This window comes from Dreissena polymorpha, chromosome 16 (assembly GCF_020536995.1).
Source record: "Dreissena polymorpha isolate Duluth1 chromosome 16, UMN_Dpol_1.0, whole genome shotgun sequence".
Lineage (NCBI taxonomy): Eukaryota > Metazoa > Mollusca > Bivalvia > Myida > Dreissenidae > Dreissena > Dreissena polymorpha.
The window spans coordinates 18655466-18671652 of record NC_068370.1 but is presented as its reverse complement, the minus strand read 5'-3'; the positions used below and the strand labels follow the sequence as shown (position 1 = coordinate 18671652).

Below are 16187 nucleotides of genomic sequence, written 5' to 3'. Positions count from 1 at the left end.
CAAAAGAAGAATGGAAGTGAAATTAAAACATATGAGTCAACTGGCCACACACGAAGTATCCGTACATATTTTAAATATTTATACGCGCGTTCTTCGAACAAACCTGTTTTAGTGGTTTGTCGGGCATTGCTATTTGATTTGATTATTAACAGTATCGAGAATCATCGCGCTCATGTTTAATACATTAGTCTTGTTAAATTAATCAAAAAGAATATTTATCACGGTATTGTTGAAAACACATTAAGAATCTATTATTGACATACCATAATTATATCGCTGAATATCTTCATTTAACATATTTCTGGTCTAAAGAAAATTCCAGTCCACCTAGTTCACACGATAGCGTCTATATTATAGAACGATTGTTTTACTGGCCGCGAACTGACCCTGATACCTTGCGGGTTGGAATGCAATGCATTAAAGTGAGGCCACGCTTCCACTGCTGGAACGACGGCTTGTTTAAAACTTTATACTTTTACATGTTAAATGTACAATGTCGAAAACAATTTAATATGGTTTGGCCAAAACCAATACCAGGATAGGGAAAAAGATACTTTTATGAACTTAAATATACTAGTACACAGACAGGATTATGGAAGTATTTACTAAATATGTTACTAAATATGTGAACATAGCCTTTAAGTACAAACGCTCTAGTGCTGGCAATCCTCTGAAAATAAAAGGTGCACGCACAAACTGTATTGATGTCGAGTGTTTAGTGTAAAACTGTTCCATCTATCAAGCCTTTTCATTAGAGATAAAATTGTTTCATGCTGAACACGCAGTAAAACAGTGTTAACAAAGACGCGTTCATGTTTCCAATGTTCTGGTGGTATGCTCAAATCAGCCAACGGACTAAATGAAGTGTATTCATTTGTGTCTAGCCACGGGAAATTTTATTTGAATTTTATTGGACACTTACAAAGGTCAGGTAAGGTGAAAAGCTGGCTTATACAGCTACGCCGAAAAAGACAATATCTTGTATAATATTTACATATGAACATGTTATATTTATATGTTGGCATTTTTTTTCTGATTTTGGAGCATGGATGTGATGATCTTTTCAATCACTGACTACAAAATTATATGAAATGCATATTTTTATGCCCCCCTTCGAAGAAGAGGGGGTATATTGCTTTGCTCATGTCGGTATGTCGGTCGGTCCGTCCACCAGGTGGTTGTCAGACGATAACTCAAGAACGCTTGGGCCTAGGATCATGAAACTTCATAGGTACATTGATCATGACTCGCAGATGACCCCTATTGATTTTGAGGTCACTAGGTCCAAGGTCACCGGTGAAGGTCACAGTTACTGGAAATAGGCATTTTAAGGATTTAGCAAGGTTCAAACAAGGGAAACAACTACCGTTTTTGCATGTTCTTTTTGTTACAGCATTTGCCTCCCTTGTAAAATATTTGAATTTTACCAAATGTAAGGCTAACTGCATTTTTGTTGCACCACCACCACCACCATCACAACCACCACCGTTGTTCACAGTGACAAAAAACGTATTCACACAATGGCTGCTACTACAACTTATAGCCCATATAGGGGGGCATGCATGTTTTACAAACAGCCCTTGTTTTATGCATTTTAGCCACGCACTGTGAAAATGGGGATTAATGAATGTGCATTGTGTGCAGTCCCAGATCAGCTTGTGCATTCTGCACATGCACATCAGGGACGATCTGTGCACATAGACTGAACATTTGTGTAGAAGAGACATACTTTAAACTTAATACACTGCATTTGGGTAATATTCCCAATGGCAATAAGTATCTTTGTTTTCCCCAAATCCAGTCCGCAACGTTATATTTCCCACATGTTAATGCCTTAAATGGGTAGCTATCTTTAAAAAAAAAAGAGTCTAATAATCGATTCATGCAGAAGATTTATTTGCGAAAAAACATGTGAAAGCTTTTGGCAGCTGTTTTAAGGAGAAAGTGGAAAGCAATTTAATGGGGTCTATTGAACACCATTATTTGTTATTTAATATGTTAGCGTAAGTATGCTTTTTCAACCTTTGAAAGATAGCTGCAGTAATTTGGTCAGAAATTAGACAAGGCTTAATTTGTAAAAGTTATATAAATTTGTCACATACTAATTTGTGGCAATAATTATGAGGAGTTTCCTTGACAAAAAGAACAGATCCATTAATACTAATTTTGTTGTTACTATTACCATGAATACACAGAGCTGGCCCTCTAGCTTAGTTAGTAGAGTGCTCAAACTGTAAATCAGGAGATTGCAAGTTTGAATCCTAGCCCGGCCACAACCTGTGTGGCAAAGGGTCTAAAAAGTATTTGCTATTAATTGAAACATTCTCCCCCTCTGATTAAAGTAGGGTGATTACTTAAATGAAATATGTGCACTTAGTACTGCATGGTAATCTGCTGGCATTGGCGTAGCTTGCTAAAGAAATGTGAGTAGGTTAACCGACGGCAAAGATACATGTATAACTGAAATACTGTTTGAAATGGCAAAGCAAAATTTGCATGCATAATTAATTGCCTTTTTATGTCCCCCACTATAGTAGTGGGGGACATATTGTTTTTGCCCTGTCTGTTGGTCTGTCTGTTTGCGCCAACTTTAACATTTTGCAATAACTTTTGCTATATTGAAGATAGCAACTTCATATTTGGCATGCATGTGTATCTCATGAAGCTGCACATTTTGAGTGGTGAAAGGTCAAGGTCATCCTTCAAGGTCAGAGGTCAAATATATGTGGCCAAAATCGCTCATTTTATTAATACTTTTGCAATATTGAAGATAGCAACTTGATATTTGGCATGCATGTGTATCTCATGGAGCTGCACATTTTGAGTGGTTAAAGGTCAAGGTCATCCTTGAAGGTCAGAGGTCAAATATATGTTGCCCAAATCGCTTATTTTATAAATACTTTTGCAATATTGAAGATAGCAACTTGATATTTGGCATGCATGTGCATCTCATGGAGCTGCACATTTTGAGTGGTGAAAGGTCAAGGTCATCCTTCAAGGTCAGAGGTCAAATATATGTGGCTCAAATCGCTTATTTTATGAATACTTTTGCAATATTGAAGATAGCAACTTGATATTTGGCATGCATGTGTATCTCATGGAGCTGCACATTTTGAGTGGTGAAAGGTCAAGGTCGTCCTACACAAGGTCAAGGTCATCCTACAAGGTCAAACATCATATAGGGGGACATTGTGTTTCATTCATTATACAAACATGCAATAAAGTGAAATGCTATATTGGATAAGAGTAAGAGCAAATCATCATTAATATTAAAGATGCTTGTCAGATAGTTTCATTTTTTATGATTGTTTAGGGGGATCAAAACAACCTTTATGTAAGTGTGTCAGCTTAAAATTGTGTGTGTTTTCAGTATCTCTGAGTGGAATTACAGAGGATTTAGATCAAACATCATGGAAAAAGGTTGCATGTCAATACTGGTAATCACATGCCTAATTTATGAATCCACAGATTGCATTAATTTAATACTTGTTTGTGTGAATGTGGACTAGACCATGGCACTCATCCCTATCAGTTCTATTACTTCTCTGTACCAGAACTTAGCATCACAAGTTACAAAGGTAGCAGAGGAGACCTAATGACAGTAAATGTTTACAAGTGTCTACTAAGCTAACAAGTAACATGGGTATCAGCGGCCTTCCTAACATCCCAACAGCAGTTCCTATGTTTTGTACAGATGTTTTCTGTATGTAAACTCATATGAGTGTTTTTGCCCACCTCTCTTCTTGGAGCACCTGACAGTATTAGATTTGACGTGGATCCTCTGGAAATAGTGTCTTCCTCGCTATACACAGACCAGGCTATCAATCAATCATTTTCTCATATGAATTAGCATGACCTGTCTTCCATTATGAGTGTAAATGAAGAAAACAAAAGAACCAGCTGGAAAAATAGTGTTTTCGTTGTTACTGCTGATCAGTTCCTTTGAATAGATTCCATAGCATGGTGATAAATTACTTTTCAGAAGTTGTTTTTGAAAGAAAATTTATTACCTTTGGCAAAACTATGTTGGTGTTGAAAATGAAGCCTAATGAATGCTTACTTACTCAGCTGCCTATAATAATGACACATTGGAACAGAGGGTCCTTTTATCAATTAGTTCAATGATCTGTGTATAATTAGAGCAAATGTATAGGTCAAGATATTTATGTTAGATTGACTAATTGAATTTTTGTTTTGTTTTTCTGTATCTGGATGTTTGCCTCTGATTGGATGGTTTAATTTTCAATATCACTGCCTATTTTCATCTTTTTGGTTAAAATGTATACATGAACATTCATTATATAATTTACAAGATAAATTGACCTGCATCACTCAAAAATTCCATGTGAGACCAGGTTAGCTTCAGACCAGCCTGTGTATCCACGCAGTCTGGACAGGAGTTAAGTTGTCTTCCAATGAGACCACAAAACCAGCAATTGATAGTAGCAGTGATTTTTGTTGCTTTTATTTGTTACAGCCTGTGCCATTAGAATTGGGAAAATTAGCGCGATAAACCATGAAATTGGGAAAAATAGTGTGATAAACCATTAAATTGGGAAAAATTTAACATTATAAATATGATTATATGTAACAGAATTTAAAATAGTTTTTAAGTGCATGCTTAGGGGGTTTTCTAGACATTTTGGGAAAAGGAGTCTGGTCAAATTGGGATTGTTTTAATTGATAAGTGGCAAATTTTGGAATTATTTATCGACAAAATGGCTTAAATTAAAGTTATATATTTTGTAGGATGTTTAAAAAAAAATGGGAAATTTTGGTCAGCTTTTTGGGAAAAAATGTTGATTTTCGTGATTGGGAAGCAGCCGAAAATGCTGTTCTGGTGCTAGGATGACCATATATGATATAGGACTCATTTATGCATGAAGCTGCTCAATTATGCTGTTCTACTTGTCGAAGAAATTCCTCTTAAAAATACTGGTTATACGATTTAATGAAACAGTAACATTTTACATTAACCTTGTATGATTATTCAGAATATGGGAGCTGGTTTGTATATTAACAATAATTCTTTTGGCTGATTTCTGTGTACTTCGTTAAAAATCCTGTTTCAAAATTGCCTTAAAAATAAACTTCATTTAAAATTACCATAGATGAAAATTAATCACTGTTATGTTTTACAAAATGTTTTAGTAGAACTTCTTAGCTAGGATTACTTGCAAACAACAGAACCTTTAGTTACATGATTCCCTAGTGCAAATTCATTTATGGTAGTCTGTAATTTACATCTGTAACCTCTTAAACAGTTTTATTCTTCTCTTTTTACCACGGCAGATAATGATGGATGCTGCTAAGATGTTCAGTATGCTTGTAATGTGTTTTGGCAAATTGTTTGGCTCCCCTTGTACAAAGTCATGGTACTGATCGATTTTCCATACATTATATCGCCAGGTTTCTACATGCTATTGCCAAATTATGGCTGCTTCCATATTGTAAAATAATAGGTGTCCCAAGTGACATTTGTTTTGTTACTTATAATTTGTGTTTATACCTGGTAGTCCCCTACCTCTGAAACTAAGGGGGGCTTGAGGTTTACTTCTTGTATGGCTGCTGAATTAGGATCCTTTCATTATTCAAAAAGTACTCAAGCTCCAATTATGAATCTTGTGGATAGTGGGCTATATGGGAAATATGCAAGTTTGTTTTTTCATATTTTTTGGCAAAGTAAAGTTGTGATTGCCATGGTTACAGTAATAAGTGAAAACTGACCAAAAATCTAGATCATGCGATAACTGATAAAGTACTAAGGCTATGTCAATAAAACACTGTTTCGGGAAAGAGGGCTATATGGACAATAAGCGCATGATTTAAGTTCTGTTTGACCAGTAAAACTTGGAATATGATAAGAGGTCCTAATGGGGAAAATGTACAATACACTGTTACTCCAATTTAATGTGGATGACGGGTCCAAGTCAGAAGACAGCGTTATAAACGGATTAGTGTTTTAAGTTCTGAGCATTTGTAAATTAATAATTATTGCAAGGTTGTGTTGTGTTGTCATTTGCCAATACATGCATATAAACCCATATGGACAACTGTATGCATACCACTTTTCTAATGTGCATATATATATATATATATATATATATATATATATATATATATATATATATATATATATATATATATATATATCCGATTATCCTATAAAGTTACAAAATAAATATAAAAAAATTCTTACCATTTATGACGATAAATGTGTTTCAGAATTTCATAAACACAAACATACACCATTTTTCGAGAGTGTAAAATGAACAGTGCATTATGGGATAGCAGTTTCATTGGGCACTGTTAAGATTTAATTGTAAGAACCAATGAATGAGTGAGTTTAAAATAGATTGAATGCAAAGCAATATTTTATTGCATCCTACTCAGTCATGCAAAAAACGTGCTTCCAGGGGATTTCTTGAAACTCGCACGAAAATGAAATTGAATTTCTGTTAACAATTACCCTACCTTTGGATGAAACTATTCGTCTTGATTGCTAATTTAATTTATATTTGCCTGTAACATTTTCAATTGCATTTTAGTGGACAATATTTAAATTAATATTGTCTACAAATATCAATGATTTGAAACATGTATCGCAAAACTTGTCAAAGCTGTCAATGATTATAAAGATAGATCACACATACATGAAACACAAGCTATTTTCACACCTGTATTTCACTAAAAAATAGAAAATGACACTTAAACTGTCAAATTGCCCAGTAATAGTTAGTTTCTAATCGATTAAAATTGGGCGATTATACAATCAGCACATCGGATGCTGCCATATAAGAATGTCAAGAAAATGCACTAGACCGAAATGGAAGGTTGGAGAAAAAACGGGAGCCAAGACAAACCCTGCATCTCGACTTCAAATAGCCATAATATAATAAATCGTGAATAATAATAACCAAGATTTTTCTAACACACATGATAATATCCCCTTTGCATATACCAAAAGATATTTTAATTCAAAAATGCCTTTAAACAATTATAGAACTTACCCTACCGAAATTTATTGGAAACTTTTCCAAGCACGTTTAACTTTTCACATCATATCGGGTTTCCGTGGGTGTTAATTTAGATGCATAAGTTTTACATACAAACCTTGTTTGCTTGCTATAGTTACCAGTTTAAATATGGAGAATTTGTATGTCAATTCTAGGCAGACACATTTGTTAAATTGTATCTGACTGTATTCCTATTCCCTATAGGTTTCTCAGACACAACCCTCCAGTAGATTCTAGTTGTTTTAAAAGTTGTTCAATGGAGAGAATTCACAGTTGCCATACCATTAGTTGAGTGTGAAAACGTTGCATCTGTTTTATGATACTGCATCACATAGTGTTGTAACACTCTTATGTAGATTTCTTTTTTTTAATGTTTAAGTTATTGTTTTGTGATAATAATGCCTTTAATGGGCACAGACATAATGCATTAAACATACATTTATGGGCATTATTTCCATGCAAGTACCAAAATTTTATCGTTCCCTTGGGCAGCAAAGCTATGATTGTCTAAAAATTGCTTTAATTATACAAGTTACCAACATGAAAATTGCTTTAATTATACAAGTTGCCAAACAGGGAACAATATAATGTGGTGCACACTTAGTTAAACGTTAAATGGAATTAAGTTTATTCAGAATTTTATAATGTCAAAAAAGCTAAATGTAGTGTTGTTATTCATAGTGATGTTTTTAGTTTTAAGATTGTGCTTGGTTCAGTATATTTACCTTAAATACTCATTAATAAGTCAAGATTGTTTTCCTTTAAAAATCTATTAAAACTAAACTTTTTTTACTAAAGTCTTAAATTATATGAGTTGATTTAGTAAGAAAAAATTAAGATATTTCCAGGAAGTGCAATACTTGAGGTTGTTTCTTTTAGCAGAACTCTTTTATTTATAATTTATACCACCTTCTTTTAATTGATAATATACCAACTTTACTTGTATCATGTTAGATTTTCAATTAATTTTCTTTGGGATAATTTAATTAAAAATTTCAATGCTTACAGTTGTGTGTTTTTAACTGTCAAATCATAAACAAAGAGTTGTGATACCAATCTTGAAAAAAAATTGTGATCTGATCATCAAAGTGAAGATGTTTCAATTTCAGTTTCCTGTCACGAAGCATTAAAATAACATGAATTTTTTATAGATTTAATTTTTGTATGTGTTTTCAATGCAATTTTGAAGATGATAACTCTAGTTCATGTTGGGGAAAAAATGCACATTTTAATCCGACCTGTATTTTACGTTCAGTTTGCTTATAATATTTGGCAGATAAATGAAAAAAAAAATCTCAAATGTTCACTAGGTCTGTTTTTGTGACGGTTTTTTTTGGTGCGAGACTTTGAAGCTTTCCTGATTTTGCCATGCATAACAAACAACCTTTAGAATTACTGGTCGAATTTGATTTGTATGTTAATCTTGCAGCGGTCTCCAAATTATCTTCGAGAATGTGTGCAGAATTCATCTTTGCTTTCTATTGGTATTCCCAGAACCCTGTATTTGTAACATACAGCATAGCAATTTTGAGTGAAAAGTCGTTCATTTACTGGAACAAGACAGCAGAAAATCAATAGCAATGCCCATTCAAGGAACCAGTGATCAATTATGCTGTTAGAGCTGGCCATCTTTCTAGCAACGCAGGTCTTAGACATTGACACAACATTGTCAGTTCTGGGTCTTGATTTGCTCTTTGCCACCGTTAGGAAATGATGAAAGCTTTTTTCCCTAGCAAATTGCACATCTTTAATTGCAGGCTAAAAGCCTGACTGACAAGAGGTTTGTATAATGATGTGATTTTCCGAGAAATTGTAACCTATCTTGTAATGTTGAGTGTAAAGTGTAAAATTTAGTGTAAAATTCTAAAACTAAAATGTCTTGCTCTTTTCAATGCATTTCTTGCAATAATTTATTTATGTCCGATTTTCACTGGAATTGTGGTATACTGTATGTGACACATGTTTTTGTGCAGTTGGTATTTTGATAAATTGTATTTTATTTTACGTAATAAATATATTTTAAGCTATACCTTTATTTTCCAAAATGAATTGATAGCTTGATGATCATGTTAACAATTTGCATAAACACCCACCCTCTTCCATCAAGAAACAACAAATATTTAAGATTAGGTGCTTATTATATGATAGCAACAACAAAAACATGTAATGATGATATTGCATAGCCCAATCCAGAAATGGACTTCGTTACCATGAGATTAATTGTCTTTTACTCGACCCAAAGGTCATTAAGTTAAACATAGTACATAAGGGAATATAAGCCCTGCGTAACAATAATAATTATTATTTTTTGTGTCTCTATGGTTGGGTTTGCGTATACACAGAAGGTTTCATAATTGGGACCTGTTATAGAAGTTAATGTATTGGAACTGGCATCAATATTCCACAGCAATAATTGGCTGCAGCAGTCGTGCCAGGACTGTTATTGTGAATTCAATAAAAATTGTTTCAAGGCAAATAAAATCTTCCACTAATTCAGCTTCTGTGATTTTAATTATATTCAGTTTTTCTGAACAAGCTCCCCAAAGTTATGCAAGTTATTCTGCATTTTCATTTTTTCAGCCCTGCATAAGATGTAATGAGTTTCCTCTATAATTATGAGCGATGCATAATTATGGCACTCAGAAAAACTTGACTATTATTTTTTTGGGATCCTGCTTATAGATAAAACACTTATGCAAATGAAAGTTAATACTTTTTAAATAGATAAGAATAGTTTTAATCATACTTAGAGTACCTGTGTGTTTTGTCAGTAACATGACCAATACTAACCTAATATTCTGTACTATTGTTGTTCATGATGTTAAAAAAGGTGCTTAAGCATTTTGCATTAGAGGTTGAACTTAATGATTGTTTTCTGAAAATCTCAATTTTCTTGTTTAAAACATTTCATTTCTTTGATAATTCCTTAAACAAATGATATCCTTAAAGAAACTCACATACAGTGCTTGCTTTAGATACAGCAATGCATTAGATATATGATCAATTCTATTGTTGTTTTTTCTACAGAAATATTGATGTTGTATTCAGCATTCGTAATTGATAATGATAGATTGAAGACTACACTCACATTTGGAATAGGTCCATCCATGGGGAATAATTCCATACAAGGATGGTTTGCTAGCATGAATAACTCGGTAAACCATTATCAATAAATGGCAATGCTTACGTCAAGGGGTTTTCAACTTTTGTTAGTGTGCTTTTTTATTCTTACATTTCTTTTCAAAATCACGCAATATGAATTCTTGTGGGTATTAATTATTTGTCAGTGTTATTAAAATAGATAAATTTCCTTTGTTTGTAGACAACTATTACATAAATGCATTGGATAATGATGGTTCTGGTAAATGCTTTTTACGTACAAATAAACCTACTACTTAACAAAGATAAAAGTACTATTAAACATTTATAATTTAACCCTTTTGCACTCAGAAGCAAAGTGAAAATAGCTATGTGCAAACACTCATAAAACCAAAACAGCCTACGAGTAACTCGCAGTCTGTTCAGGTTTTATGCTATTTGCTGCTCATCAGTATCTAAGGATTGGAAATTAAACTTGAATCTAGTTAGAAAGGTCTTGAGCTAAATGTAACTTTCTATGGGACTACAAATGCGTCAAAATAGGTATCTAATTGGTAAATGTTTAATAATATTCAGTGTGTAACCAGGAAATAGTATGATAACTTTCTTCATATTTCAAAGTATCTATGTTCAGTGCTGATCCCTTACATATTCATCAGCTAAATTCAATATTACTAATACGAATTTGAGGAAAGTGTTTAATGAAGAAAAGTTGTTAATGAAGGATCTCCAATTAAAACTTCAATTTTGAGGTACTTACAACACTGTAGGGAATGGAAGAGCAAGTCTTTATGTGAAATGGTGTTTTCGTCATATGAAAGCTTGCGATGATTCAGACTGATAAGTCGATTATAAGCTGTCATATCAGATGATACACTCACTGATCAGCCACATTGACAGTTACTTTAATTACGATCTCTAGTAGAATGTGACTAATCGTCAATACCCAGGCCTTCAGCATGCTATGGGGCAGTGAATGGGGTTCTGGTGCAAGCCGATAACTACATGCACAAGTCTTTGATTTCAATAATGACTCACAAAAGCATCATCGGGTTACCAATATTACCAATAATTTGATTGAATATTATGTTTTAAAAGGAAATTAAGCTGTTTTTATGCTGCTATATATAGATTTCTGTGACGCAAGGGAAGTTTAAAACAAACTATGATTTTACTGCAGGTTTAGTTTTTGGTCACTTATCTGTTTCACACAAAAATTTCATCCTTGGCTGCTACGGATATTGTTACACCATGAAAATTGCAATTTCTTTTCATTCAGGTGTGTTTATGGGATCTTTTATAATGATGGGCTCTTTTTTCCTCGAAAGAAAGATCGAATCTTAAAAACAATCATATACTATACATTTTGGGGCTTAAATACTGTTACGTTGCCTTTAAATTGCTTCATTTTTTGTAGAAATACACACACAATTTAAGTTGTTATGTAATTAAGAGCCATTATTAAGTTGCCTTCCAACAGAAAATGGTAATTTTTCCATTACTGCGATATCCCAGTTTTAATTAAGTTGTCAAAATTAATTCCAGTAATATCAGAAGCGTATTGATTTCCTATGGAACCTGAATTTACATTATATTTTTGCCCAAAAGATTTTCATTTGAATTCTGGGGCATTGAGTGGCAAGCTAGAGAGTCTGAATCAGAATCAATATTTCAATCAATAAAATACAAGATCCATTCAAAATGGTTCATAATTATGAAGCTGACGCTGAGCTTGGTTTGATTGGAATCAATAATATTGATATTAATATAGGGTCTCTGTTGTTATATGGACCATTAGTGAGTGTTTTTTTCTTGCCAATTGCGTCTGTTTTTGCCCAAACAGCCTCCAGCTATTAATGCTAATTGGTTCAGAGTTTGCTCTAATTTTTTGCCTTGTTTTGCTTGTTACTGGGAGTATTTGAATGCACAATCGGAAGTCTTTACAATTTATCAATTGATGGTTAATTAAAGGAGATATTGATATTACATGTCCTGTATTAGAAGACAAGTATTTTAATGAAAACATATATTCTAAACAGTTTGAGGATTGGACATGTTATCACAAAGGTGAAACCACTAGCTTCATGCTATGGCCACAACACATGGATAAGTTGTTTAACAGAATTTGGCCTCACAAAACTGGAGTGAGCTAGCAAAATAAAAGTATATTTATTCCATTTCCATATTTTCAGCAGAAAGTTAGCTAGGATACAAAAAACTTGGCTCAAATGTATTGAACATTTCTGCCGAACGCATTTTGAGATGTATTTATTGCAAATAGTTTCCACTTCATACAATCTGGCCCAATCTTCATCCTTTACTGTTGTTTTTTATTGTTAAACTATAAAAAAAATAAACAGTCTTTGTATTAAAATATAAATTGAAAAAGTCACATGCATGGCTAAAAGGGCATTCGCATGCAAAATTATTTTGCTGCCTATCCAACATATATCTTATGAGTTTGTTGAGGCCTTTTTGCTAATTTAAATTAGTTTTTACTCTTTCAACCATTTAAAAGTCATAATGATTTCATGTTTTAAAAGTTGTGTACAAATAAATGTTTTAAGACACCAGTAATGAACAGATAAAGAAGGAATTTCTGCTTGGAATGATACAACATGCAGGTTGAAAAAGAATTTTGTAGTTATATTTTATTTGTTTTTGGCTTCTATGAGAACCAAATGCTTATGATGAGCTATTGTGACCATGTGGTACACATTGCCAACTATTTACCACTCTAGTGGCCACATAATCTTGAAGAAACTTTATGGCAAGCGAAATGCACATTAATTCCTTAAACCACGGTTTAACATTTAACTATATAGTTAACAGACTTTGAACCCGAGTTCAAAGTGCCATTTGCACATTAATTCGTATTGGCCCTCTCTTAACAATAGGGTTAAGAGACTTTGAACTGCGGTTCAAAGTCTTAAACTGCGGTTCAAAGTCTTAAACTGCGGTTTAAAGTCTTAAACTGGGATTAAGATGCGCGGAATGCACATTTATTATTTAACAGTTAACTATAGGGTTAAGAGACTTTGAACCCGAATTCAAAGTGCTGTTTGCACATTTATTCCTTAAACCCCAGTTCAAGAGTTTGAACCGCGGTTCAAAGTGTGTCTAAAAAAGATATCTACATAATTCAGAGACAACCAATCAGCGGAGCATAAACCACAATTAGAAGGAAAATGTCACGATTTCATTGGTCGTTTCTTAACTATAGAGTTAAGAGACTTTGAACCGCAGTTCAAATTCTTGAACCCGGGTTTAAGGCATTAATGTGCAAACGGACCTTTAAACCCGGGTTTAAAGTCTCTTAACTATATAGTTAACTGTTAAACCGTGGTTTAAGGAATTAATGTGCATTTCGCTTGCCATAAAACTTGGTCAGAATGTTTATCTTGATGTCTTGGCAAATTTTTAATCTGGGTTCGTTGCGTCAAAAACAAGGTCACCCTGTCAAATCTTTAACAAACTCCAAAGGCCACATTTTTGACTCGTTTTTTTGTCAGAATGTTTATCTTTACAATGAAAGCCATGTCCGAATTTGGTTCAAGTGATGTCAAAAACCAAACACCAGGCAGTTGATGTCTATATATGAGGACTAAAAGGCCATCGTGGCCCTCTTGTTGACTTTTGATGATTCTGCAAGTATATCTTCTTGCATATTATTTTTCAGAATGATATTATGTTGTTGTTGTTGTTTTCTTGAAATCTTAGTTATTTATGTCATACTCTTTGTTTTATGACAGAAGTGCAATTGCTGAAAATTCATATATTTCAAATGCGATTTCATACTTAATAACAATCTAGCAAAGCAATAATTTTAAAACTGCAAAGTAACGTTCTGATATCATATTAAATTGTTGGGTTCTAAAATATGCATGTCTTAAACGGTTTATAGAGAATGTATTAGCACGTGTCAATTTTTTAATGCTTTGATTGGAATCTATGACCATCGAAAAGACATGAGGCATAAAACCATGCTGGCTGGGTGTAAAAGAGGGTTTATTATACGGCAGATGCCAAATGCATGTGCCATGTTGAATAAAATATCAGGAGATTCCGCATGGTATCTAATACAATTTCTGTGGTTAGGGTACTGAATTATTGATTCGATCAAAGCGAATATTGCTGTTTGCACCAGTAAAAAGCAAGACATAATTAAATGTGTTGGTAAGACCAACCCTTGGCATAAGTATGAAAGAGTTACCTTCAGACTGCCTACTTCAGCTTATTGGCAAAAAGTAGGAAACATAAGGTATAGCAAGCGCAAACACTTCTATGTTTTATTTAGGTATTTTGGGTTTGAAAACAATCACATAAGATGCTGTGTTTTGCCCTGCTGAGATAATAGAGACTGCCTGAAGCATTGTAGAAAAGCCTACCTATGTGAAATTGAGCCATTTCTTCATCACTGTGGCTATGCAATGATTACATGATCATTAGTGGAGAACATTCATGGATATTACATGAGTGGCTTCCAATGACCTACATTTATGAAGCACATATGGTTGGCCTTAATTGAAGATCTTAGGCAAGGGTTTTCATTGGGCTAATTGTTAATTATCCCAAAAATAATGGTGACTTAGAGCAAAATGTTGCAGTTTAATTGGCCAAAATATGTTATTAAGTTTAAGTATCAATACTACATCTTGCAACAAAAGAGATGTGATTTAACAATAATGAGTACTTTTAAATGAAAAAAATAGTTTTAAGGAGTGCAATTTGTTTTTCATTCATCTGATAAAAAACACAATTACCTCATTTAATTGCTTGATACGGATAACTTAATAATTTTTGTACAACTGATGCCCATAAACATTCTCTGAAATCCTAAACCCATGAACATTTACCTATGTATTCTTGCAGGACTCTCAAAAGGCGTCGGTTTCATACGGTTTGACCAGCGGAACGAGGCAGAACGCGCCATTCAGAAGCTGAACGGAACCATCCCCGAGGGTGCAACAGAGCCAATCACAGTGAAGTTTGCCAACTCTCCCAGCTCGAACAAGAATGCCCTGCCCACACTCGCACTGGCCTCCTATCTGTCCCCAACCCGGCGGTTCCTTGGACCAATACATCATCCATCTTCTGGTCGCTTCAGGTTGGTTTATCTAACTGATGTACTGAAAGTTGGTCTTTGGGAAAATGAGGGCGTTATGCAATGATCAAACTTAGTTGAAATCCACAAGGTTAAGAAAGGCAGACTTGTAATATTTTCTTAGTCTGAAGTAGTAGTAGAAAATTGGGATTGATTGATTGAACTGTTTATTTTAATTACAAGTTATCTTCTGTGAACAATCAATCTTTTTAAGCTTAATATACATGATGTAATATGTATGACATTCTTCGAAGAAGGGAGAAGGTACCAGTCTATTAGTTAGTTTGATTTTTTGTGTATTTTCCATAACGTCTCCATTTATTGATTATGATATAAAATAAGTTGTGTGTTACACTAGTCTTCCTACTGCAAAGGTCAAGGTTGCACATAAGAGATCAAAGCTCAAATTTGGCCATTTAGCAGCTTGTCTGGATTGTAACTTTGTTATTCATCATGCAATTTTGACATCTATGAGGAGACTTGATATTGCTGGCATCACCTGTCTCATTACGTCAAAGGACAAGGATAGCTTTTGGGTCAAAAGTCATATTTGGCCATAAAAAGCATGTTTGTGACACAAGCAGAGTTTTCAGGCAAACATATGTCTTGTTTTCTGAGTTTTAAAATAATTTATTTGTAAAAAATTGCTTTTACAGATTTTGCTGAAAATAAGGAATTAGATTTTATAAAAATATTTGTTTTTAATGCCACTTTTTCAGTTAAAGACAACAATTTTAACAAATATGGTATTTATGAAAATTCATATCAACTCTTAGTTGTTAAGAATGATGTTACAATGTAATTACATGTCTAGAAGTTGTTTTTTTTTTTCTCAACACAGTTTTGATATTAATACTTTTGTATTCATCATGGTAACTTATTGGGACTTAAATTGAAGTAATTCGACAGGTCAACATGGATGATAATTAATATGAGACTACAAATGAGAACAGACCAAAGCCCAATAG

The 16187-nt window shown here is 33.6% G+C and overlaps 2 protein-coding genes across 14 annotated transcripts in view; both read left to right on the top strand.

The window, feature by feature from the left end:
- LOC127861490 (single-stranded DNA-binding protein 3-like) overlaps positions 1-16187 on the top strand; it is a 479133-nt gene that overhangs the window by 369448 nt on the left and 93498 nt on the right. Inside the window, exon 18 of one of the 4 annotated variants that reach the window (XR_008040241.1) lies at positions 3007-3132. The exons of 1 other annotated variant lie outside the window; for it this stretch is intronic. The gene's annotated coding sequence lies outside the window, so the exon portion shown is untranslated. Of the gene's footprint in view, positions 1-2860; positions 3133-16187 lie in introns of all 4 variants that reach the window. 2 more of the 4 variants (XR_008040240.1, XR_008040242.1) reach the window with 2 other exon arrangements.
- Positions 1-16187, top strand: part of LOC127861493 (ELAV-like protein 1) — a 56208-nt gene that overhangs the window by 29638 nt on the left and 10383 nt on the right. For all 10 annotated transcript variants that reach the window (XR_008040243.1, XM_052400040.1, XM_052400039.1 and 7 more), the window contains one exon: positions 14988-15222. Coding sequence is in view for 9 of the 10 variants with exons in the window: in XM_052400040.1 (XP_052256000.1) it covers positions 14988-15222 (235 nt within the window). In the remaining variant the exon portion in view is untranslated. The remainder of the gene's footprint in view (positions 1-14987; positions 15223-16187) is intronic.